This window comes from Vulpes vulpes, chromosome 12 (genome assembly GCF_048418805.1).
Source record: "Vulpes vulpes isolate BD-2025 chromosome 12, VulVul3, whole genome shotgun sequence".
Taxonomy (NCBI): domain Eukaryota; kingdom Metazoa; phylum Chordata; class Mammalia; order Carnivora; family Canidae; genus Vulpes; species Vulpes vulpes.
Window position 1 is genome coordinate 125,598,747 of NC_132791.1, and position 26,035 is coordinate 125,624,781.

Genomic DNA, 26,035 nt, shown 5'->3' on the forward strand with positions numbered 1-26,035 from the left:
TTTTTGATCTTATATATGAATATAATATTATGTATCTTAACACCATATAAATAAAAGACATTCATTTTATTTTTTTAAAGACATTCATTTTAATATAACTCAAATCCCATTAAAGTGAACTGACAGGAGCAGACTTAAAACTGATATGAGAATCTAGTCATAATCAATTAGCACTGATTATTTAATAAATAAGCCATCATCTTTTATGTACTGGTTCTTTTAGCTACATAAAGGTCGTTATTTACAAGCACCCTTAAGCATTTGGTACTAAAAACACCTTAATGCAATTATCTATCCATAGCCCATTTAATAAGGCCAGTTCAAATGGAAGCGGAATATATCGGAAGAAAAGCAATAGCAAGGGTGTTTCATTAAAAGTCTTTATTTAAAAAAAAAAAAAAAAAAAAGTCTTTATTAAGAAAATATACTTTATTAAATATCACTTTATTTCATATTCTTAATGCCATGCTCTTATAAAACGTCCCCTACTTCTTTGACACTAATATCACCAAAATGTATTATTGAAGAACGCATAAGAATCATGTGCTATATTAAGGAAAACAAGTATTAAAAAATGTACTTACTCTTAGCCACTCTACCATATTCTCTTCGATTTCACTATCAGCAGAGATGTCTAATATAAGACGTCGTGTCAAATGAGCTTTGTGGTATCTCATAAAAACATCCTTATTTTGTACGTATTTAAGTACCAACAGCTGCACAGAAAACAATGCTACTTTCAATTCATCTTGGCCATCTCTCTGAGACCTTTACATAACCACAATGTTAAAATCCCAAAATTTACCGAAGCCTACAGAGTTAGAAGCCTGCTGAACCACCCAACTCTGAAAAATGACTCGCCCCAATATCCTACTTTACTACTTTAAAAGTTAGCACATTTGAGACTGTAATCAAATCACCTTTTAGTTCCTATAAACATTAATTTTCTGGATTTAATAAATAATGTAATAAAACTTTACATGAAAATTACGGGTTATTCCCAAAATTTCTCTTCTCTATAGCCTTCTCACTGTGATCTGACACTAATCTTCTAAGCCTTTTGTCTATCTTTTCTATCTTTACTTCTTTATTTTTTTCCTCTTTGCATTCCTGGGCTTATAGCATATTACACTAACACCCAGGAGACAGAAATGCAAGGTACTAACTACACTCACTCATTCCAAGTTATCTATATCTAGCTCTCACAAAGAAAGAAGTGACAAACTTCCAGACTCTCTACTGTCATTTCCCCTTCTTTGTCCTTTAATGGGAGCCAGCATTGAATACCTTTAAAAAAATCAAGCAAGGGAAAGAATTAAACACTATTTCCCTTTTCTAGAAGCTACAAAATAAAAATTTCCAAGAAGAGAAATAACTGGCCTGGAGAGCTCTTACACTATCAAATTCCACAACATTCCACAACATGAGCCGCGCTCACAGAAAGTCTCTTCAGCACCACACAAATTCCCAGTAAGGTAATTACAATTTGTGAAACTTAAGAAAAAAAAATACATACCACTTCTTTAAGCTTTGCTTCAATCTCTTCAGATGTTAGTTTTTTGCTTAATGGGGTTTTTCTTAACAACATGTCACAGTAGTTGGCAAGCAGCTCAGGGCATTTTGATTCAGGCTGAGTTTTTAATCCCACCCTAAAAAACAAATTCAAAGCAGTTGATGAAAACTGACTGATATCTGCACATATTTTTTTCTAAAGCAGATTTTTCACAAATTTCTTTTGTATAAATGCAGTGATGAGCGCTAAGAGAACGATGAATAGACGATGAGGGTGCAGAGCTGAAGGAGACACTTTCTCTCAGGTTCCTGATGCTGAACCTAAAGGACCCTGGGAGTGAGGCCCACAGATATTCTGTGGGCCAGATATTCTGAGGCCAGGCAATGCCCTGCCCACTCTAGTGGCCTTGTCAATGATCTTTACAATTTTTATTCAGGTACTTACTTGCTAAATACTTTTGAAAAAACTGTAAGTCCTTGCATTTTATAAGTTAACATTTAAAACTTTTCATTAGTATGTCAAGAAAAAACTGTTCCTTTGCTCTCTGGAATGTAACCCACATAACCTACATCACAGTGATGTGACACCTGTCACCGATTTTATTTTTTAATTTTTATTTTTAAAAAAGATTTTACTTATTTATTCATGAGAGACATACAGAGAGAGAGTCAGAGACACAGGCAGAGGGAGAAGCAGGCTTCATGCAGAGAGCCTGATGTGAGACTCGATCCTGGGACTCGACTCCAGGATCACGCCCTGAGCCAAAAGCAGGCGCTAAACTGTTGAGCCACCCAGGGATCCCCCATCACCATTTTAGAAAACTGTACACAAACTTTTCTTAAACAATGAAGAACTCGTATCTCTATTTTACTTTGCCAACAAAATTTAAAAACCAGTGTACTTTTATGGTTGAAAGTCTTGCATATATTCTTTATCCTGCTTCTCTAAACTACAAATGTGAATAAATTTAAATCAACATTTTAGAATTTGTGTATATAAAATTTAAGTGTTATTTTCCCAGAATTGAGTTATTCATTTTAAGTACACTACTTACCAAAACTTTTTTCCCTCCTACTTAATGAATCCAGAAATTACAACCAATTTTACTTCTACTCTTTGTAACTGTATGTCTAGCCCTGAAGAATCTTATTCAGGTAAGTAAGTAGATCAGACTGCAAAGCTTTTTTTTTTTTTTCTTTTTAAGGATTTTATTTATTCATGAAACACAGAGAGAGAGGCAGAGACACAGGCAGAGGGAGAAGCCCTGCAGGGAGCATGATGCAGGACTCGATCCCAGGATTCTGGGATCACAACCTGAGCCAAAGGCAGACGCTCCAACCACTGAGCAACCCAGGTGCCCGGAAAAAGCTTTTCTGATGTTACTCAATTCGTTGAGAACCTCCTGAGTAATTTGCTTAAAAAATACATACAGATCTAACAAAAAAGGGTTATTTTTAGTAATGCATCAAAGTAACTATCAATTGGGTGGAAAGCCAAGAACTGGGAAATCATGTGACCTCCAAAAGGATCTGGTACCTAATTATTAGAAATTCATTTTCTGACATCAATCCCAATGTTTCAAAATATTCCTTTCTTATACAACTTGGAGGCTTTTCATGTTTTGAGGCAACACACCACAGTAAGAATACAGAGGTGTGCTTTTCTTTGTAAAGCAGAGAAGATTAATGGTGGGAAGAAGTAGAAAGGGCAGATCATAATGATAGCTTCCACCAACAGCTTCAGCGTAGAGGAGGCAGACGTAGAGGCAGAGGACCAGCATCCACACTGGCAGACTCCAGGAAGGTTTTCTGCATCCAGGCTGAAGACCACTAACTTACTTCTCAAGAACCCCTCTATCTCTTCCAATCTATTGGCACTGTTACAAAGCTTGGCTCCTGCAGTAACTACTGCCCTAAGTTAAGGGTAGTGCTCTATTTATCTTCCTTCCTCCAATTCACTCTGCTGAAAAGTGGTTAGTTCATCAACGTTTCTTTGAAGGTAGTGTCATTTCCCCTCTGGTGGCTGTTTTAAAGCCTTGTTTGTTTGCAGTTTTTAGCTGTTTCACTGTGACATACTTGGGAATGGTTTCATCTGCGTTTATCCTGCTTGAGATTCAAAGAGATGCCTGAATCTAAGAGTTGCCATCTTGCAATAATTTTGGAAATTTCTGGTCAATCCCTCTTCAAATACTGCTGTGTCCCCCTTTTCTGTTCTCTGTGATTCCAATTACATCTTGCTACAGATATTCTGGCTTTCCCCAGTTAACAATTTCCACCTATTTGTCTATTAATATGTATTATTTGTTACTATTTATTTTCTTATTTATTATTACTAAGATCTAATTCACATACGATTTATGTCCATTAACACAATTCAATGTTTTTAAAGTATACCTACAGACTTGTGCAACCATCATAATGAAGTTTTGAAACATTTTCATGATCCCCAAAAGAAACCCTGTATGCATTAGCAGTCAAATGTCATTCTCCAGCTATCCCTCCCTGCCAGTGCCTGGCTACAAGTAATCTACCTTCTGCCTTTATGGATTTCCTTATTCTAAACATCTCAATAAAGGAAATCATACAATATGTGGTCTTTTGTGACCGACTTCTTTTACTTAGCATGATGTTCTTAAGATTCGTCATATCATAACATATACTGGTAGTTCATTCCTTTTTTATTGTGGTAAAATTTTACCATTTTAACTATTTTTAAGTTTACAGTGGCATTAAGTACATTCATAATATTTTGCAAATATTACCAAATATCTGTGTGCAGAGCTTTTTCACTATCCTAAACAAAAACCCTACACCCATTAAACAATAAACTCCTACTCCCCTCACCCCCAGCTGATGTCTATTTTGTTTTTTATATCAATGAATTTGCCTATCCTAGATATCTCATATAAGTAGAAAGATACAAAATGTGTCCTTTTGTATATAGTTGATTTTACTTAGCATATTCTCAGGGTTTCATTCATACTGAAGCATGTAATAGAATTTCATGTTGTTTTATGGCTGGATAATATAGCATTGCATGAATATACCACATTTTGCTTACCCATTCATTAGACAATAGGCATTTGGGATTTTTCCTTTTGGGGGAGCTATTAAGAATAATGCTGCTACAAACATTTGTGTACAAATTTTTGAGTGGGTGTACGTTTTTGTTTCTCTTGGCTATATACTCAGAAATAGCATATAATGCAAGTCAACAGCCATTCATTATCAAAACTTTTAACAAGCTGGGATAAAAAGCAATCTAATTAAGGACATCTATGAAAAGCCCTCTGCTAACTTTGTACTTAGTGATAAAATATTAAAGGTCCCCCCTCACCAAGCTTGACAAAAAGGGCAGGGATGCCCACTCTAACTACTTTCATTCAACATTGTACTTAACGATCCTAACCAGTGTACCAAGGCAAGAAAAAGAAGCAAGTGGTATAAAGATCAGAAAGGAAGAAGTAAAGCTGTTTATGGATTACATGATTATTTATAGACAAGTCTTAAGAAATCTACAAACAACTATTAGAACTGATAGCTTTGACAAGGTAACTGGATATAAAATTAATACACAAAAATCAATTCTACTTCTATATTCTAGCAAAATACTGGAACATCAAGTGTTCATGGAAAAAAGAACAAATTATACTACTCGACTTACTACAGAACTATATTAATTAGGACTATGTAGTAATGGCCTACAGATACCCAAATAAATCAATGGAATAATATAGAGAGCCCAGAAATACACACATATTTTTTAGGTCATTTGATATTTGACAAAAGGCACCAAAGCAATGCAATGGGGATGGAAAATATTTCCAATAAATGGTGATGAGAACACTTGCTATCCATATGGAAAAGAAAAAAATCATTAAATTTAACCCCCTACTTATAAGTAATCATTAATTAAAGATGGATCTTAGGGATCCCTGGGTGGCGCAGCGGTTTAGCGCCTGCCTTTGGCCCAGGGCGCGATCCTGGAGACCCGGGATCGAATCCCACATCAGGCTCCCGGTGCATGGAGCCTGCTTCTCCCTCTGCCTGTGTCTCTGCCTCTCTCTCTCTCTCTCTCTCTCTCTCTGTGACTATCATAAATAAATAAATTTTAAAAAAAAGAAAAAAAAAAGATGGATCTTAGAACTAAATGTGAAAGCTACAATTATAAAGCTTCTAGAAGACACAAAACATTATCTTTGTGTCATATAGAAATCGAGGTTTTCTAGACAAAACCAAAAAGCAAGAACCATAAAAGAAAAGCAAGTACCTCTCAAAGAATCTATATACAGACTACCTAAGAACCTTTATAGCTCCCTAATAAAAAGGAATAATGCAATGGAAAAAAAAAAACAGGCAAAAATGCAGAATTGATATTTTATAAAGGAAAATGTAAGAAGGCCAAATAGTACAGGAAAAAGTGCTCAGTAGCAACAGTCATGAGAGAAATGGAATTACAACCATAATGAGATCATCACTACATACTTCTAGAATGACTACAATTAAAATGACAACTCTAAATGTTGGTAAGAATGTAGATCAACCAACACTCCCTTGCTTTACTGGTGTGGGGGTAAAGCAGTACCAACACCTGGGAAAAGAGGACCACTGTGACTCACAAAAACAATGGATGAAAGAAGCTTTACACACAAAAGTACGTATTGTAGGATTCCATTTAGATCAAGTCCTCGATCAGGCAAAACTGATCTATGCTGAAATAATCACAACGGTGGCTACTCCGGAAGGAGGCAAGGTAGGATCACATGGGATGTGCATGGGGGATTTTCACTGTCATCTTCACAGGTCTGGGGTGGGGGGCACATCTGTGAAATCTCACAAAACCGTACACTTAGGATTTATAAATACACCAGTGTGTAAATTTTATCTGAAAACCTAAACTGACACCAAATTCCATTCATGACTACATGCTGAAGTGTTCAGGGAGTGAAAGTTACTGGTGCCTGAAACATCTTTTTTTTTTTTTTTTTTTAAGATCTTATTTATTTATTCGAGACAGAGCAGAGTGAAGAGAACATGGGGGGAAGGGCAAAGGGAGAGGGAGCAGCAGGCTGCTGCTGAGCTCGGAGCCCAATATGGGACTCGATCTCAGGACCCTGAGATCATGACCTGAGCTGAAGGCAGATGCTTCACTGACTAAGTCTCCCAGGCACCCCCTGAAACTTCTTTTGAAATTAATTTTAAACATTGACTGATGGATGTACAGAGAGATACATATTTGACAAAGCAGCAGAGTGACAAAAATTCAAAAATTTTCATTAAAAAATGCTGGGAGGGATCCCTGGGTGGCGCAGCGGTTTGGCGCCTGCCTTTGGCCCAGGGCGCGATCCTGGAGACCCGGGATCGAATCCCACGTCGGACTATCATAAATAAATAAAAATTTAAAAAAAATGCTGGGAGCAGGGGTGAAGAGGAAGACCTTTCTTTATCCATATGAAGAGATTTTGAATACATAGTGTTTATATGTTTCATATATTTCACAATGTATAAAGAAAACAAGTTACTACGAAACTATATGACCCAGGTATCTTCCACTTTAACATCACTAAGCTGAACATGGCTCAAAAAAGACAAAATGAAAACAAATAAAACAAAGAATTCTTTTTTTTTTTTTAAACAAAGAATTCTAAACAATTACTTTTCATTCCTAAGAAAGCTACTTATCAAATATTTTAGCGTTTATATTTAAACTTTGTTTAAAATAGCAATTCTAGGGGTGCCTGGGTGGCTCAGTTAAGTGGCTGACTCTTGGTTTCATGATCTCAGGGCTGTGGGATTGAGCCCATGACCAGTTTCGTACTTGGTGGGGAGTCTTCCTCTCTTTCCCTCTGCCCCTGCCCCGCCATGTGCTCTGTAAAATAAATCATAAACAAACAAACAAATGCAATTCTTGGGGCACCTGGGTGTTCAGTCAATTGAGCCTACGACTCTTGATTTCGGCTGAGGTCATGACCTCAGGGTCCTAGGATCCAGCCCTAAGTTGGGCTCCCTGTTCAACAGGGAGGCTACTTGAGATTCTCTCTCCCTCTTCTCCTCTCCCTGCTCAAGCACATGTGCTCTCTCTCTAAAAGAAATAGATAAATCTTACATAGTGAATCTTAGCTAGAAATAATATCAAAACATTTTTTTCAATTTACCTTTAGTACTACTCAGTGCCACTCTAAAGATATCGTAACTAGCTCAGCCTTCTTAATTTTTAAATTTAACTTGTTAATTTTCCATTTTAACTCATTAAATTTTGATTTTTAAATGGGAATATAGATATTTACATTAAAACTGACTTCCCGGGATCCCTGGGTGGCGCAGCGGTTTGGCGCCTGTCTTTGGCCCAGGGCGCGATCCTAGAGACCCAGGATCGAATCTCACGTTGGGCTCCTGGTGCATGGAGCCTGCTTCTCCCTCTGCCTATGTCTCTGCCTCTCTCTCTCTCTGTGTGACTATCATAAAAAAAAAAAAAAAAAAAAAAAAAAAAAAACTGACTTCCCATGGGGGCACCTGGGTAGCTCAGTGGCTGAACATCTGCCTTTGGCTCAGGTCGTGATTCCAGGGCCCTGGGATGGAGTCCCACATTGGGCTCCCCGCAGGGAGCCTGCTTCTCCCTCTGCCTAGGTCTCTGCCTCTCTCTCTATGTCTCTCATAAACAAATAAAAACACTTTTAAATAAATAAAATCTAAAAATAAAATGATTTTTATTTTTCATTATGGTGAACTGAGTTACATTCTATGCTTTTTATAATAAAGTAACTTTAGTGACTAATAAGGAGGGAAAAACAATCACATAGAGATTCAAAAAGATTAAGAACTTTTTCAAAAAAAAAAACTTTTTCTACGTAAAAAAGTAAGATCAACATTTTTTGGTCACCATGGAGAGAGTATGAAATTATAATTTGAGACTTTTTAATATTCAAAGGCAGCATTAAAAATCATAAAAGTAAAAACAAAGCATAGCAACAAAAATCAAATCTAATAGTTTTAGGGAGATAGGGCACTACGCATACCCAATAATGTATAATACACTGAAAAAGTTAAGAATTTTAAACATGATTTTTAAAAACTTACCCTTTCTGCTTCAAAGGTAATTCAAGTTTAAATATGGTAGCATCATTAACAACTGCTTTATATGCCTGCAAAGAATTTACAATGAAATGAACATTATTTTTAATATTTAAAATACAGTTCAATATTTTAATGGTGTCTGTGGCCTGATAGAAGTTTTTAAGTCATGACTTTAGCGTGCTCCCTCTCACATCAGGACTATCATTATTCTCAGATAGGGGGGGTCTCAACGGTGCCTGACAACTACTCTGTGCACATACTCTCCCAGAACATCCTTCATACACTGCCTTTCCCTTCAGCCTCTTACACTTCCTCCCCTGTGAGACCTAGAACTGAGAATGTGGCTCAGTATTGTTAATAAAGACTCCCCACTGAGCGGGTTGCCCAACATGGGACTTGATTCCAAGACTCTGGGGATCATGACCCAAGCCAAAGGCAGATGCTTCACTGACTGAGCCCCCCAGGTGTCTCCAAACATATCATTATTTAAATCTTAACATTTTCTCTTGCCTTTGCTCATCTCCAGCTCCTGTGTCACTTCTTTCTCTCAGCTAAACTCCTGGAAGAATTACCTAATGCATGGTCTCCACTTTTTCTACCACCACCACTCCTATTGGAAAAACCCTCCCAACCAGGCTTTCGTACCACTGCTCAATTTAATCATTCTTGCCAAAGTCACACACAACCTCCATGCTGCTGAAGACAAAGCTTAATCCCCACCTTAACGGACAAAACAGCATTTTAAACTAGCACATCACACCCTCCTCTGGAACCTGTCATCTACGACGCTGTACTCTCTTGGTCATTCCACCCATTATCCTCTCTCTGCATGAAAGCTGGTTCTTCATCTTTCTCTTAACAAAAATGACAGTGCCCCAGGCCAGTCCTTGGATCTTTTCTCTTTTCCATCTTTACTCAACACACTGGTGGTCATGGCCAGTGTCAGTGTTTTAAATAGCACCCATACGCTAAAGCTCCCAAATTTATTATTTCAGGTCTATTCTTTCCCTTACATGCCCAACTTGACATTGCCACACAGATGTTTAATAAACATTTCGAAGTTAACAGTCCCAAACTGAGTTCCTAATCTCCTTACAGCCATCCCTCCGAAAACCTGCTTCTCCTATGGTCTTCTGCATCTCAGCAAGCATGTGCTTCTTAGCAAAACAAAAAACTGTCATCCCCAACTGTCTCTTTTTAGCACATTCTACATCTGATTAATTAGTAAATTGTGTATAGTTTGTTGTCATAATCAGCATCCAACCAATTTTAACGACCCCTACCCACTATCATTCTGGGCCAAGCCTCCATCATTACCTATAAATGAATTATTTAAATAGGTTCTTAGCCAATTTTCTTACTTCTTCTCTTGACGCCCTTTAGTCTTTTTTTTTTTTTTTTTCCCCAGCAACCAAAGGATCCTGTAAAAATGCAAGTCCTATCCATTCTGTTCAAAACCTTCCAATGACTTTCAATCCTACTCAGGGTGAAAACCAAACTCCTTCCACAGCTCAGTGTCTCACATGACCTGGCCTCCTATTACCTCTCAATCCACTCAGGCCACAGTGACCTTTTTCTCTCCTGTTCCTGGAATAAGATGGGTATATTCCTGCCTTACAGTTTTTGAATCTGCTGTCCCCTCTTCCCCCAGATAACCACATGATTTTATTTCCTAATTACTTTCAATGCATCAGCATTTGAATCATCAAATGTCCCCTCCATGAAGGCTTTGCTAGCCACTCCATTTAATATTTCAAACTCACTGCTTCCATCCTCCCTTAACTTCTTTCCTACTCTCTCTCTACTTACAAACAGAGTGAGAAAAAAAAAAAAAAACCCTACTGGAGAAAGTTAATTGTCTTTATAGAGCTACAGAAAGAAAAAAAAAAAACTAACTTGGGAAATAAGAAAGGTAGATGAAGGTGAAAAAATGGATGGTAATTTTTAGAGATAGGTTTGTGATATTTATGATGTTTAAAAAGATAAAACCCGGGGAGGATCCCTGGGTGGCTCAGCGGTTTGGGGCCTGCCTTTGGCCCAGGGCACGATCCTGGAGTCCCAGGATCGAGTCCCGCGTCAGGCTCCCGGCATGGAGCCTTCTTCTCCCTCCTCCTGTGTCTCTGCCTCTCTCTCTCTCTCTCATAAATAAATAAATAAATAAATCTTAAAAAAAAAAAAAGATAAAACCCTGTGGGTCAGTTAGTTAAGCATCTGACTCTTTTTCAGCTCAGGTTGTAATCTCATGGTCCTGGAACTGAGTTCTGCGTTGGGCTCTGCACTCAGCAGGGAATCTGCTTGAGAGTCTCTCTTTCCTGCTTCCCATCCCCTATGTACACTTTCTCGCTTTAAAAAAAAAACAAACAAAAAGCCTTAAAAATATAAAACCCTAAGGATAATACTATGTTTTATTATCATACGAATAAGGACAGGAAAAAGGATGAGAGAAGCAGGATAAATGTGACATAATACCCCAGAGTCCTATGAAAAGAGGACAGAAGAATCTAAACTCTACTTGGGGACAGGATGTGGGGGAAGGCAGGGTATCAAGAAAGTTCCAGAAGTGTACTTTGAGGTGGGTCTTAAAGGATAGATGAATAGATATTCAATTATTAAAAAAATATTTTTAAACATTCCCCAAAAAGTGAGGAAGAGAACAATTTTCTTCTTCTTCTTTTTTTTTTTTTTTTTAAGATTTTATTTCTTTATTCATGAGAGACACACACAGAGAGAGGCAGAGACACAGGCAGAGGGAGAAACAGGCTCATGCAGGGAGCCTAATGTGGGACTCGATCCCCCAACCCGGGATCAGGCCCTCAGCCAAAGGCAGACACTCAACCACTGAGCTACCCAGGCATCCCAAGAGCAATTTTCTAGCTAGATTCTAGTTCATAAGCATAACTAATTCTTATAAAAAACATGTAACGAACCAAATATAATAAAAATGACTGTCCTCCACTGATAAAAAAAATCTGAGTTGTTAGGTTTTTAGTTTGTAATTTAGTAGCATGTTGCAAGCTTCTCTTTAAAAGTAAATTATGACAATAGTGTTAATATATAAGAATATATACCTTATCTCTTGCAGTAAGAAATCGCGGATCATCTTGAAAAGCTTCCTTGACGAGTTTACTAAATCTATTAAATAATGTAAGTAACTGCTCAACATATTTCTCAGAGTCCTAAAAATAAAATATTTTATACTCAATTGAGTTTTTAAAAAAGAAAATACCAAAAATGACAACATATAAACGTAATTTTAAGTAAGCACCATAGCTCTAAAATTTGGGAAATTCTCTGAAATTTTTTTTCTTGATATTCAACAGTGTTCCAACATTATTGTTTTGTCATCAATTGCTATTTTAAATATCCAATCCCATATTTTAACAACCCTGACATACATCCATTACTGCTATTGAGGAAACTTACAGTAGTAATAGTTTCAGCAGCTGCTACCATATCTGCCAGGCCAGCACTAATGATATGTTCCTCCAAGTCTTTCAACATTGGCTCTATCCCATTGGGAACTTTGTCCATCAATGAAAACATTAAATGTAATTCTGAAACGACAATGCATTCATGTAATCATCTCATCCATCAAACTAAATTTTCTCTTTGATTTGTATCTTGGGTCTAGAATGCCTAGGATGGTAATAAAAGTCTGGAGAAATATTAGTTGGAAATTGAGAACCTTAACAATATTCTGTGGGTACAATTAGTTTAAAGAGTTGTTATACCAAGTACTATAACCTACCGATCTACCTTCTCTGTCTGGCCAAAATTATTTTTAAAAGAAACTCTAATTAAAATTGATCACACATCACAAAATCTAACTCCTCCTAAAAATGCAAGTCATTTGACCTTCAACTCCATGGAATATTTTTTATTCAAAGAAGTACAAAAGTTTATGCAGAAGGATAATATATTCCATAAAGTAGGTACAATATTAAATACATAGCATCACATCATCAAGTGGCAAAAAAAAAAAAATCATATTAGACTATTCAAAGTAATGATTATAAAAGTGTATTTGAGATAACATAAAACTATTCAGAAGGAATTTTTCGGGGTATAAAAGCACCTTCTCATGTTTTGCCATTTAACTGATCTTCACAAAAATTTTATTGCACAGAACCGGTTACCACTAAATAAGTCCTTTTGAAGGGAGTCCAACATGGATCAGTAATAACTATTTAGCTTGGCAAACAAAAATTCAAATATTTCGTTTATGCCCATGAGCTTTTTCACTACCAAACCACAACTGTATGAACCTAAGTGAACTGAAATACATACTTTAAATGAAACTAGAGATTAAATATGACCTTGCAAATATACACAATGAAATCCGGAGAGGAATACAATCAAAGCGTTAAAAGTTATTATCTCCATGTAGTAAGAATATAGGCTATTTCTACCATATTCCTTTTGGTTGTAATATATTTGCAACCTCCCAAAATATATCTTGATTAAGAAAACATGTCACTAACAAGAAAGTACATTTGCAGAAATCTTAAATTGTAACATATTTTAGGGGAGAGGGACGAAGATCATTAACATGAGTATTACTTTCTACAAATATTCACCACAAAGTTCCACAAAAAAGTCAACTACCTCGTTCTATCCTCTCCCAGATGTTTATCATTTAAATTCGTCTTTAAAAGCAGAGCCTTACATCTGAGAACAAACTGAAATCCACTCCCATCCTCTACACACAAGTACTGATACCTAAGGGGGAATGTTTAAGTTCTAAGTTTGTAACTTTCTTTACAGTACTGCTGTGTTAAATATTTTATCATTTTCTTTAAGCACAGTTTGCTGTAACAAATATACCTATGTATAAAAGGATGATCTAACAGCAACTTATTAAAAGTTATCTGCTTCAAAGATACCTTCTCAAAAGATTATGAGAACTTTATGTGATGTTTTACCTACTTTCAGTTTCATTTCGCTTGATCATGCCTTGGCACTCTGCTAAGATAGTCTCTTTAAAGGATGTCACCAGGGCATTTACACAGCATTCCATGAGCTGAAATATATAAAAAATTGGTCAAGGCTACTGTAAGCACAAACCTACTCCACCCACTTTGCTTTTTAGCTCCATAAAACCATACTGTTCAACAATAGCAAGAAATTAAGTATAATGAAAGTAGAATTTACTTACTTTTAGTACAGGAACATTGAAGATGGATACTGTATACTAATTTACTAAGGTATATTTACCCTAAGAAAAAGGCTACAGAACTTATGTTCTCTTTAGAAAGAAATTCTAATAGAAGTCCCCAAGGAGAGGAGGAAAAAAAAACTAAAAAATATGCGAAACAAAATGAGAAAAATAAACTTGGATGAATTTCTATCTGGAGAGGACATGTGTTAAAATTAAATTCTAAAATTATGAATACAGTCATTCAACAAACCATCCCTGGATGCCTACTACGTGCAGGCACCAAAAGAAGTGGTTAGGAGAAAAAGAAAACTAAAATATAATCCCCGCTTTGGATGAGGAGCACTGTCTAATGAAGGATAAGGAAGAAAGGAAACACACTAATATACAACTCAGTTTAAAAATAGATCTGCCCTACGACCCAGCAATTGCACTGCTGGGGAGTTACCCCAAAGATACAGATGCAGTGAAACGCCAGGACACCTGCACCCCGATGTTTATAGCAGCAATGTCCACAAAAGCCAAACTGTGGAAGGAGCCTCGGTGTCCATCGAAAGACGAATGGATAAAGAAGATGTGGTCTATGTATACAATAGAATATTACTCAGCCATTAGAAATGACAAATACCCACCATTTGCTTCAACGTGGATGGAACTGGAGGGTATTATGCTGAGTGAAATAAGTCAATCAGAGAAGGACAAACATTATACGGTCTCATTCATTTGGGGAATATAAAAAATAGTGAAAGAGAATAAAGGGGAAAGGAGAGAAAATGAGTGGGAAATAGCAGGGAGGGAGACAGAACATGAGAGACTCCTAACTCTGCGAAATGAACTAGGGGTGGTGGAAGGGGAGGTGGGCAGGGGGTGGGGGTGACTGCGTTGACGGGCAGAGAGGGGGGCACTTGATGGGATGAGCACTGGGTGTTATTCTATTTGTTGGCAAATTGAACACCAATAAAAAATAAATTCATAAAAATAAATAAATAAAATATAACTCAGTTAAGTGGCAGAACACACACACACACTTACATGCAACAAAAAAAACAGGAACTACGTACTTCATTCTGAGGTAGTAAAAAAGGTCTCATCTACAAGATGAAATCTAAATTGAATCTTGAAAAATAATCACAAGTCCAAAATGGACTGAGTATTGTAGGAATAAGAAGCTGAATATAGCAGGGAATAAACAGAGACTGGAAGAGAAACTAGAAAGGGAGGCTGGAGCCAGATCATAAAGGAAAATCTATGGTTTGGGATTTTATTCTATAGGTAGGGTAGGGAACAAAGAATCAAAGGTTTTTAACAGAAGATCAATGCAATGAACAACAATCCCCCCAACAGTAGACTGGTCAACACGGCTGTTGAAATATTCCAAGTAACATGGCCAGGGTCTGGTGTTCTAGGTGATCCTCAATATAGTCAACCCCATCCATCCCACCCCGCCACTGTCCCTCCAGTCATATAATTACATATTCTTCTTGCAGGCATCAAATAAAATGAATAGGTCGTGAGCACTAAAGCATGGCACACTAAGGCTGGTATTTATCTTAAAAAGTTCTTTGTTAAAAATTCTCCTTGGAATTGACATAATGCTGATAACAACTGAAGCTAAATTTGGGTAATGGGGATTCATTATATTATTCTGCCTACTTTTTTAAAGTTTAAAAATTTCTGTAATAGAAGTTTTTTTCAGGTGCCTTTTTGAGAATGATGCTAACAACTTACAACCCATGGATGTCAATTTTCTAAAAGAAACAATACACACAAAAAGTCGTTGAGGAAGTTCTGCCTTGCCAAGGTGGGAAGGTCTGTCCCAACTCCTGAGTCATCTCCTCCTGTACCAGCTCTGGAACATGATGGCCGAGCACTCCCGCCCGCGGCAGCGAGGCCAGACTGAGAACAGGTCAATCTAAGTACATAGAACTAAGGGGGAAGAGAGAGAACATGCAGTCGGAATGAGCCCCATGCCTGTCACTTCATCCCCAGTTTCTATTTCACTGAAAAGTCACACTTGAATGTAAAGTGTAGTAGTCCAACTTTTACAAATTCCAACAATCCAGCGTGTTTCCAACTGTTCTGAATTGTGTCAACGGCTATAACTGGCTTTAACAACACAGAACAGAAAAAAGCAGAGTGCATCATACATGATAACACTGAATAAGATTTCACAGAACGTTTTAGATATGTGCAAATAAGCGCCGTGTATACTAAGCCACAAAACAAAATGTCTTTCTTACTGTGGGTTACAGTGAGGATGAAAAGGAGAGGACAAGATAACAACAAAGTGAGCAGAATCTACTATGTGCTTAGATGACAGGAGCTAGGGAGTCTGTTGAGGCAGTTTCTAGTTTGAGAACTAATTCTAATTACTATCACAGGTATCTTTTAATGAGCACTTACTCTGTACCAAGCATTGTGCTAGTGCTTTGCATACATTATCCTATTTAATCACACGGCCACCTTATAAAGCAGATACTTAACATATAAGGAAACAAGCTCAGAGAGGCTAAGTGTTACACAGGTCACCAGGTCTTGTCAAGTGAGGCCAGGTTTGTGACTCCACAGTCTACAATTTCTGTTACTAAGTAACAGAGCAAGTATATACTTAGTGATGGCTACATGCTGAGAACAGACTTAAGTGCTGTAATGAAAAGAGAAGTATAAAACATGGTTTATACCTTCAATAATCTTACAGTCCAGCTAGGGACATGTAAGTATATATCTAAAAATTTGCGTATAATTCCCATATAACAGAGGTACATTAAAAGAAATTCAACCTGCAAAGATGTGGAAATACATCCATCATATTATATACTACCAACTTCACGAGGGCAGAGACTATGTTTGTCCATAGCTGTGTATTCATGGCCCCAGGCACAGCTATAATTTGCTACTAAATCTAGTGGTAGAAATAAGAGGTACAGTGGGAATTCAAGTAAGAGGAAACTAATGAATTTGCAGTGACTTTATCACAAAATGGACTATAAGGATTTTTTTTTAACTTTTTTTTTTGACTATAAGGATTCTAAAGGATTTAAACAGGTAGAGGAAAAATAGAAGTAAAACACTAAGAAAACAAGTTAAAAAATTCTTAAACATGAATCCAAGAAAAAAAATGAATAGAATATTAAGAATGAGGAAACATTTACTGGAGTAGAATGACTCTTGCTGGACAGTATTAAGTTAGAAAAATAGGTTAGGGCCAAATTATGAAGAGTGTTGAACATTAGATATAAGAAATAATGTTACTATGGTTTCTGAATAAAGAAGTAAAATAATGAAAGTGATGTTTATGAAAGATTAGACTGAACTCAAAAAAGAAGAAATATAAATGGTCTGTAATAATAAAGATGCTTAGTCTCAGTAATTTTTAAATGCACATAAAATTTTTTAAAAATCTAAACTAGGAGTTTGTCACAATTAATAGACTGACAAAACCCAGATTAGCAAAGATAAACAGGCACATTGTTGATGAAAGTTAAGAATTACTACCTTTCTGAAGATCGGTTTGGTATTATTATGTAGCCATTTGTAAAAGGTGCATACCCCTGGCTTCAGCAATTTCATTTCTAGTAAATTCCATTCCAAGAGAATGTCACATGTGTACACAAAAATATTAAAGAAATAAAGGCATAGAAGGATGTCCTAGGAAATACTATTCATAAGAAATAAACTACATAATAACAATAATGAAAATGTCCATTATTAGAGAATACATTAGGTACATTTACTAAATATATATAATAAAATACATAGACATTGGAAATCATGTTATAAACTTCTGTGTTTATAGGGCAAAATATGCATGATGTCATAAATTTCTTTTCAAAGATGGAAATAAGGAGGAAGGAAGGAAGGAAGGAAAGGGAAGAGGAAAGGAAAGAAAACAGGCAACAAGCAAGCAAACAGAACAAGATGAGGATCACGGCTGAAACCGGGGCTTGGGGTTCATTGTACTATTTTCTCTACTTTTATAAATATTTGAAAACTTTCCTAACAAGGCTTTTCTTTTAAATAAGGAGATTAATTATGATATAAATCCCCAGGAGATGAAAAATCCTTTAGAGAACTATTCTATGTGGGGAGAAAGGGAAACTGCAAGGTGGTTTCTCCTTGTTGCAAATGAGTCTTATCTTATCGAGAAGGTCAGTTCCGTGAGGGCAGAGACCACGTTACTTCTCTTTCATATTTCTCTCCCATCATTTACCAAAATACTATGTACAGAGTCAACCCTAAATATATACTTTTATTTGTAAAATACATCTCGAATGGAAAGGGTAGTGATAAACCATCTCTCTCACCTTGTATTCCCTTTCTGTCTCCTTTTGCTAGCTTCCGTGAAGAAAAAAACTTTTTTGCCACATGCCATCAACTCCTGTATTTTTGCCTGAGATGAGCACAACTTCTAAATCCAGAGAAATCTCTCCCCAGAGGTCTGCAAGGTGAAACACTTTAACTATCAATGTGCTTGATGTTTTACCTTCCTCTATAGCAAAACTCTTCAAAGATGATGCCTGCCATAAAACACAGCGGGCACTCAGTATCTGTGGAATGAATGGATGTATAGGTCTGTGAAGATGAAAGGCGGGACAGGGAGGCTAAGTGATGTAGTAGAGTCTTCTTTTACTGGTATTCAATTTGTACAATTAAATTCCACTTCACTGAAACTTATTACAAAGTAACAAGAATGGTTCTAATTTTGTTATTTAAATCTGTACAAGTAATAATTTGCTTCAGCTCAACTCTAAAATAGGAAATGAAGTAAAAACTATCCTAGGTATCTCCACTTTAAGATTTTACTTTATTATTATAAGGCCTTCAGCCATATACGGATACCTGTAACATTCTCAAGAATTAACTTATTCTATGCACAGTAGGTTATTCTCAAAATTAATTTCCCTTGGCCTTTCTAGCTTGGTTAAGATTTCTTTATTTTATTTACCATTATACCTAGTGGTACTTCCTTCATTTCTCAACTACTTACATAGCAACCATATAGAGCAATGAAGACTCAGACTTACTCACCTTGACTTTTTCGAAATCACCCTTAATATACTAAAATACTAACAGTTAACAAATACTGACTCTAATGTCTATAATCTGTGATTTGTGACCAGGGTACTAACTTAGCTTTTTTAATCAATGTTTCATGTGAACACTAAGATAGTTCCTATCTGTCTTAGAATCAGCCACGTTCCCCAAACCTGAGCTCTAACAGTAAAAACTACCATGACAGGCACAGTGTTTTACTGAACTCTGATAACACATGTTGGGTATTATACCATTTTACAGTTAAGAAAATAGATTACAAAGGCTGAATAACTTGCCAAAAAGCGCACTGCTTGTAAAATGACAACAAAGGAATTCAAATCCTCACCTGATTCCAACACGTATGCCCCTAATAATAGAATACACTCCTTCCTTGTCAGTGTCTTGGTCTTTGTGAAGTGATGAAGACTTGCTACCACCAATCCATTCTCTAGTCCCTTACTCTGCTGTATAAACAACCTATTTTATTTTAGTGTCACTCTGAAGCCAGGAACCAAATCAGTATTATTACCCACAACTCACACAAGGCCTAACATATTTTAAGTGCATAATGAATATTAACTGAATGCCCCCAGGGAATGCCAAGGTAAGTAGGACAATCACCTAAAACACAAATAGTCATAGAAAAAGTTTTATTTTTTAATTTATTTTTTAAAAAGATTTTATTTATTCATGAGAGACACACACAGAGAGAAAGATGCAGAGACACAGGCAGAGGGAGAAGCAGGCTCCACACAGGGAGCCTGATGTGGGACTCGATCCCAGGTCTCCAGGATCACACCCTGGGCTGAAGACGGCGCTAAATCGCTGAGCCACCTGGACTGCCCGATAAAGTTTTAAAGTTACTTCAGTTTAAATCTTTTTCTCACTTCTTTATTATTGTTTCACTTTCTTCTGTCAATCATGTCTCTCCAGCAGTCAGCTCTGGAGCCTTTCTCCTAGTTTTAAAAACACTCTGCTGCTCATGTGCTACAGGATCATCCACCGATAATCAAGCTTATTAGAACTGTGTGCGTAACTGGATCTGAGTGGGGCTCCATAGTGGTCCTATCACCAAAACCCAGCACCCTGGGCTCCCAGCTTCCAGCACAACACTCAGCCACTCAGGACTCTTGCACTGGCTGACTTTTCAGGTTCTCCACTGAATTACAAGAATGTAAGGCTGCTTTAAGGGCTACCCTCTAGATAAATCAAATTCTACTATATTATACATGCTTCAGACACACACACAGACACTGAAGCATGCCCGTACATGTGTGCAAAAATGCATAAAGCATCTGATCCAAGCCTGGGCCCTCAGCTCAAGCTGGGCTCATTAAAACCTCGGAGCAAGACTCCTATCTTCTCTCAGGTCACAAACTGAAGGACAGTCTGGCAGCAACCATAGCCCCCACTTCAACAACAACAACAGAAACACTAACAGTAAATCCAGATAGCCTTCATGTTAATGTGATCCTTGCACTTCCCACAGTGGATTTTAGATGAACTAATACATTTGCCTTTTTTGTCTGAGATGTGTTCTTGCTCCTTACAACCAAGAGTGTGGACTACACATGTGTGAGTGCCATACACATATTCAAATTTATGTATCAGACTTTTTGATTCTTCCTTACACAGCTCCTACGTGCTTATTCACATTATACTTAGGAACTCAGGACCCAGAATTGGACTTAATTAGATGCCCAGCTTCACCATGTCCCGGCTGCCTGAGGTTAACCTCCTGCACTGTCTGACCCTCAGTTTCCTTACTTATAAAAGAGAAACAATGACAGCACCTATGTACTAGTTCTCCCTCCAAAAGACATCCTCAATCCCTCCACTGCCATCAACACCTCTCACTTAGATTATAGTTCATACTTCAAATACCCAACTACAACACAAACGCTCTTTCATAATATGAAAATTAGGTCATATCAGCTCTCTGCTTAAAACCCTTGAACAGCTGCCCATTGCACTGAGCTCTTGCTCCCTCTCCCCTCTATTTGGAGCACTCACGTCCCCTCACCCACCACACTGTGGCCACACTAACCTTTTTCTATTCCTAAAACATGCTATGCTCATTCCTGAATCACAGCTTGTACACTCGCTCTTCCCTCCATCTGGAGAGCTTTCTCCAGGATTTTCGCAAGGCTATATCCCTATCATTTAGGTCTTAGCTCCAATATCACTCCCTGAAAAAGACTTTCCCTGACCATATTCCATAAAACAAAAGTGAGCAACACCAGCACCAATTCACTCTCTATAGCATGAGTCTAATCTGTAAAGAACCACTTACACTGGGACACTGAAAGGACTTGGCACATACTTCCCTGGGTGCTATTAAAAATATAATCAATTGCTTGTACAGCATAAAGATTTGAGAGACAAACAAGAGCTGAGACAGATTGAATGAAAAAAGCGAAACTCCACTATATACAGATAAGATGCCACCAAAAAACTGTCAGAATAAACAAATTTGGTGAAGCTGCAAGATATAAAATCAATATACAAAAATCTGTTAATTTCTTTGCACTAATAACAAACTATCACAAAGAAAATAATCCCATTTACAACTGCATCAAAAAGAATAAATGCCTAGGAATAAATTTAACCAAGGAGGTGAAAGAACTGTATACTGAAAACCCTAACACACGGATGAAACAAAGAGAACACACGAATAAACAGAAAGATGTCCGCTGGTCACGGAACAGAAAGTTAATAGCATTAAAATGTCCATACTAACAAAAACATACACACTCAATGCAATCTCCATCAAAAGTCCAATGGCATTTTCCACAGATAATGAACAAACAATCCCACAACGTGTAGAGGACCACAAAAGACCCAGCAACAGTCAGAGCAACCCTAAGCAAGAAGAACAAAGCTGGAGGCATCACCTTCCTGATTCCAAACTGTATCACAAAGCTCTAGTGTAATCAAAACAGTGTGGTACTGGCACAAAAGCCGACACAGAGATCAACAGAGCAGAACAGAGAACCCAGAAATAAAACCACACATATATGGTCAATCAATTAGTTCACAACAAAGGAGCCAAGAACACACAATGGGGGAGGACAGTCTCTTCAATAAACAGCGCTGGGGAGCAGTCCAGGTGGCTCAGCGGTTTAGCGCCCCTTCGGCCGAGGGCGTGATCCTGGAGACCCGGGATGGAGTCCCATGTCGGGCTCCCTGCATGGAGCCTGCTTCTCCCTCTACCTGTGTCTCTGCCTCTCTCTCTGTCTCTCTCTCTCTCTCTGTGTCTCATGAATAAATAAAATCTTTAAAAAATTAAAATTAAAAAAATAAACGGCACTGGGAAAACTGAACAGCCACATGCAAAAGAATGAAACCGCACCACTGTCCAGCACGATACTCAAAAATTAACTCAAAATGGGGTAAAGACTTGAACATAACACCTGAAACCACAAAACTCCCAGAAGAAAACACGGGCTTAGGTAAGCTCCTTAACATAGGTCTTAGCGAGGATTCTTTTGAATATGATACCAAAAGCAAAAATAAACAAGTAGACTACATCAAACCAAAGAACTGCGGCCCAGCAAAGGAAACCACAAACACGATGAAGAGACAACCTAGTAACGGGAGAAAAAACACTGCACATCGTGTATCTATGAGGAGCTAATACCCAAAATAAACAAAGAACTCCTACAACTCAACAGCAAAAAATAAACAATCCAAATGAAAACTAGGCAGAAGATCTGCGCAGATGGTTTTCCAAAGAAGACACACAGATGGCCAACTGACATGGGAAAAGATGCTCAACATCACTCATCACCAGGGAAATGCAAACCAAAGCCACCTGAGCTATCATCTCCCACCTGTCAGAATGGCTAGGACCAAGAAGGCCAGAAATAACAAGTGTTGGCCAAGATATTGTGGAAAGGGAAGCCCTGTGCACTGCTGGTAGGAAGTAAAATGGTGCAGTTGCTGTGGAAAACAGTGCGGAGGTTCCTGGAAAAATTAAAAATAGAACTACCATATGATCCAGCAATTCCATACCTGGGTATTTATCCAAAGAAAATGAAACAGTAACTCCAAAAGATATATGCAGTCCCACGTAAACTGCAGCGCCTGGCTCCATGCTGTGTGTAGAGCCTGCTTAATTTTCTCTCACTTCCTCTCCCTCTGCCCCTCCCCTGCTGCAGTGTGTAAGCTCTCATTCTCTCTCTCAAAAATAATAAACAAACAAACAAACAAACAAACAAAAACTATGAGAGGAATATCCTGGGAGTAACTTTTATTGACTATACAGGATGTCAAAATCCCTTTGGGGTACAAATGTTTATTCATTAAAAAACGGGACCCTGCGTTCATTCCTAAATAAGAGAATGGGTTAGTGTTAGGAACTCTGTTGATGTGATTTACTGAATTAGTTCAATGGAGGAAAATCCCATGTGGTCAAATCCACTGATGCTTCCCACAGTAAAAAGGTATTTTCTCATAACATGTTTCTTGTATTTTATTTTGATTTTAGCATTATAGGAAAGTTTCAAAAACAGCACAAAAGCCGACACAGAGATCAACAGAACAGAACAGAGAACCCAGAAATAAAACCACACATATATGGTCAATCAATTAGTTCTCAACAAAGGAGCCAAGAATACACAATGGGGAAGGACAGTCTCTTCAATAAATGGTTCTGGGAAAACGGACGGCCACGTACAAAAGAATGAAACCGCACCACTCTCCTGCACGATACTCAAAAATTAACTCAAAATGGAGTAAAGACTTGAACATAACACCTGAAACCACAAAACTCCCAGAAGAAAACACGGGCTTATGTAAGCTCCTTAACATAGGTCTTGGCAAGGATTCTTTTGAATATGATACCAAAAGCAAGGACAGAGAGGCAGAGACATAGTCAGAGGAAGCAGGTTTTCCCCAGGGAGCCTGATGAGGGACTTGATCCCAGGACACCAGGATCACACCCTGAGCCAAAGGTAGACGCTCAACCACTGAGCCGCCCAGGTGCCCCCTCCCCTAATGGTAATGTCCTACACAGCACAGCTACAGTACAACTACCCAAATTAGGGAAACAGTATGCTACTATGAATTAACTACAGATCTTATTAGAACATCACCAGTTTTTCTGCTACTGTCTCTTTTCCAGGATCTTATCAACAAACCCACACTACATTCAGTTGGTGCTTAGACCTCCTACTCTCCCTTAGGCTATGGAGCTCCTTGGTCTTTCTCTTTTTTTTACCTTTTTGGTCTGTTATGATCTGGACACTTTCAAATAATACTAGTCAGTTATTGTCTAGGCCATCCTTCAATTTGAAATTGTTTAATCTTTTCTCATTAGGAATAAGGTTATGCATTTTTTATGAGAATACCACAAGAATGAGGTATTTATTCTCCTCAGTGCACATATCAAGAGGTACATCACGTCAGTATGTCCTGTTACTGGTGATGTTAACCTTGATTAAGATAGTGTCTTTTGGGCTTCTCCGTTGTAAACTATTTTTCCCTTAGTAAATATCTTGGGGAATATATTTTGAAACTATTAAAGTACGGCATTTTTTCTTACACTTTTGGCCATTAATTTTGATATTCATTAGTAAAGCTGGTCTGCAACAATTATTACTGTGATATCTGCCTAATAGTGATTGTCAATTTCCCTCCCTATTTATACGGCAGAACTCTTCTGTAACAATAAGTTTGAGTATTTTCCAAATGTTTGATGGCCAGTATAAGGCATATATCTGTGTCATCTGTATCTTTTCCCAACATTTTTCTATCAGATTCTTATCCATTTTTGTTTAATTTTAAAGTTCTTTATATAGCAGGGATAATAGGCCTCTCTGTGATACATATTACAAATATTTTTCCCCAGTCAGTTCTCTTTTGACTGTTTATGGTTCTTTTTGCAATTTTAAAAATGTAGTCAAATTTACCAATCTTTCCTTTTGTTAGGTCTGATTTCTGGGTCATGTTAAAAAGCCATTCCCAAGGTTAAAGAAGAATTATTTTAGTACCTATATGATTAGATGTTTAGCATTTCAACTCTTGGCCCATTTGGTGTTTGTTCTTCAGAATACTGTAATATACAAAATCATCTTTTTCCAAATGACTACTGAGTTGTCCTATCACCATATTTTAAGCCTATATTTATTCCTAATGATATGAGATCTGACCTTTGTCACATAAAATCCTGGACTGTCTACTCCACCCCATTGATCCAGTATCCATTCATGTGCAATTACCACACTATTTAATAGAGGACGTTTTAATGTCTGGTAGGGCTTTCTCCGCATAGTTTTTTCTTTTCCAGTGTTTTCCTGGCTATTCTTACACGTTTATTTTTCCTTGTGAACTTTCATATCAACTTGTCTGAACTTTATTTTTTTTGTCTGAACTTTATTAAATAGTTGTTATTATTTTCATTAGCATTACAGTGAATTTATAAATTCATTTATGGAAGAATGGTCATCTTTAGAAGCCACAGAATTTAACTTTTTTTTTTTTTTTTTTAATTTATGATAGTCACACAGAGAGAGAGAGGCAGAGACATAGGCAGAGGAAGAAGCAGGCTCCATGCACCGGGAGCCCGACGCGGGATTCGATCCCAGGTCTCCAGGATCACACCCTGGGCCAAAGGCAGGCGCCAAACCGCTGCGCCACCCAGGGGTCCCCAAGCCACAGAATTTAAGAACAAGGGATGACTTTCCATCTGTTTAAGTCTACTTTTGTGTTTTCTGAATGTTTAAAAAGTTTTCCTTTTATAGGTTTCATACATTTGTTAAATTTACCCCCAATATTTAATTTTCTGTTATTACTATAAGCGATATCTTCCTTAATATATCTTGTTTATTATTTAGTATAAGAAAACTATTGGTTTTTGTATGTTAATTTTACAATTATTGTAAAATTATTTGCTTTATTGTTTGAGTTAGTTTTATCATTGATTGTCTGGAGTTTTCCAAATATACTACCGTATCATCTCCAAACTGAGACTTTTACTACTGCTCATCCCTTCTTATGCTTCCAGTTGATTTTTCTAACCTAACTGTAAAGGGTAAAACTACTTATACAATGTTAAATAGCAGAAATAGTGGGCATCCTTGCATTGTTCAAGATCTTAGTGGAAATGACTCTAGTGTTTCTCCATTAAATAACATACTGACTTTAGGAGTAAAGTATACACATTTTTAAAAAGATTTTATTTATTTGACAGAGAGAGAGAGAGAGCACAAGCAGGGGGAGTGGCAGGCAGAGAGAGAGGAGAGGCACACTCCCTGCTGA

At 37.3% G+C, this 26,035-nt stretch overlaps 1 protein-coding gene across 1 annotated transcript in view; it reads right to left on the bottom strand.

Moving 5' to 3' along the window:
• The window catches only part of CUL5 (cullin 5), a 93,847-nt gene that overhangs the window by 13,234 nt on the left and 54,578 nt on the right, over positions 1-26,035 (bottom strand). Inside the window, 6 exon segments of the mRNA XM_026006786.2 lie at positions 585-716; positions 1,517-1,649; positions 8,590-8,654; positions 11,655-11,762; positions 12,010-12,140; positions 13,513-13,606. Of these exon segments, the coding sequence (XP_025862571.1) occupies positions 585-716; positions 1,517-1,649; positions 8,590-8,654; positions 11,655-11,762; positions 12,010-12,140; positions 13,513-13,606 (663 nt within the window).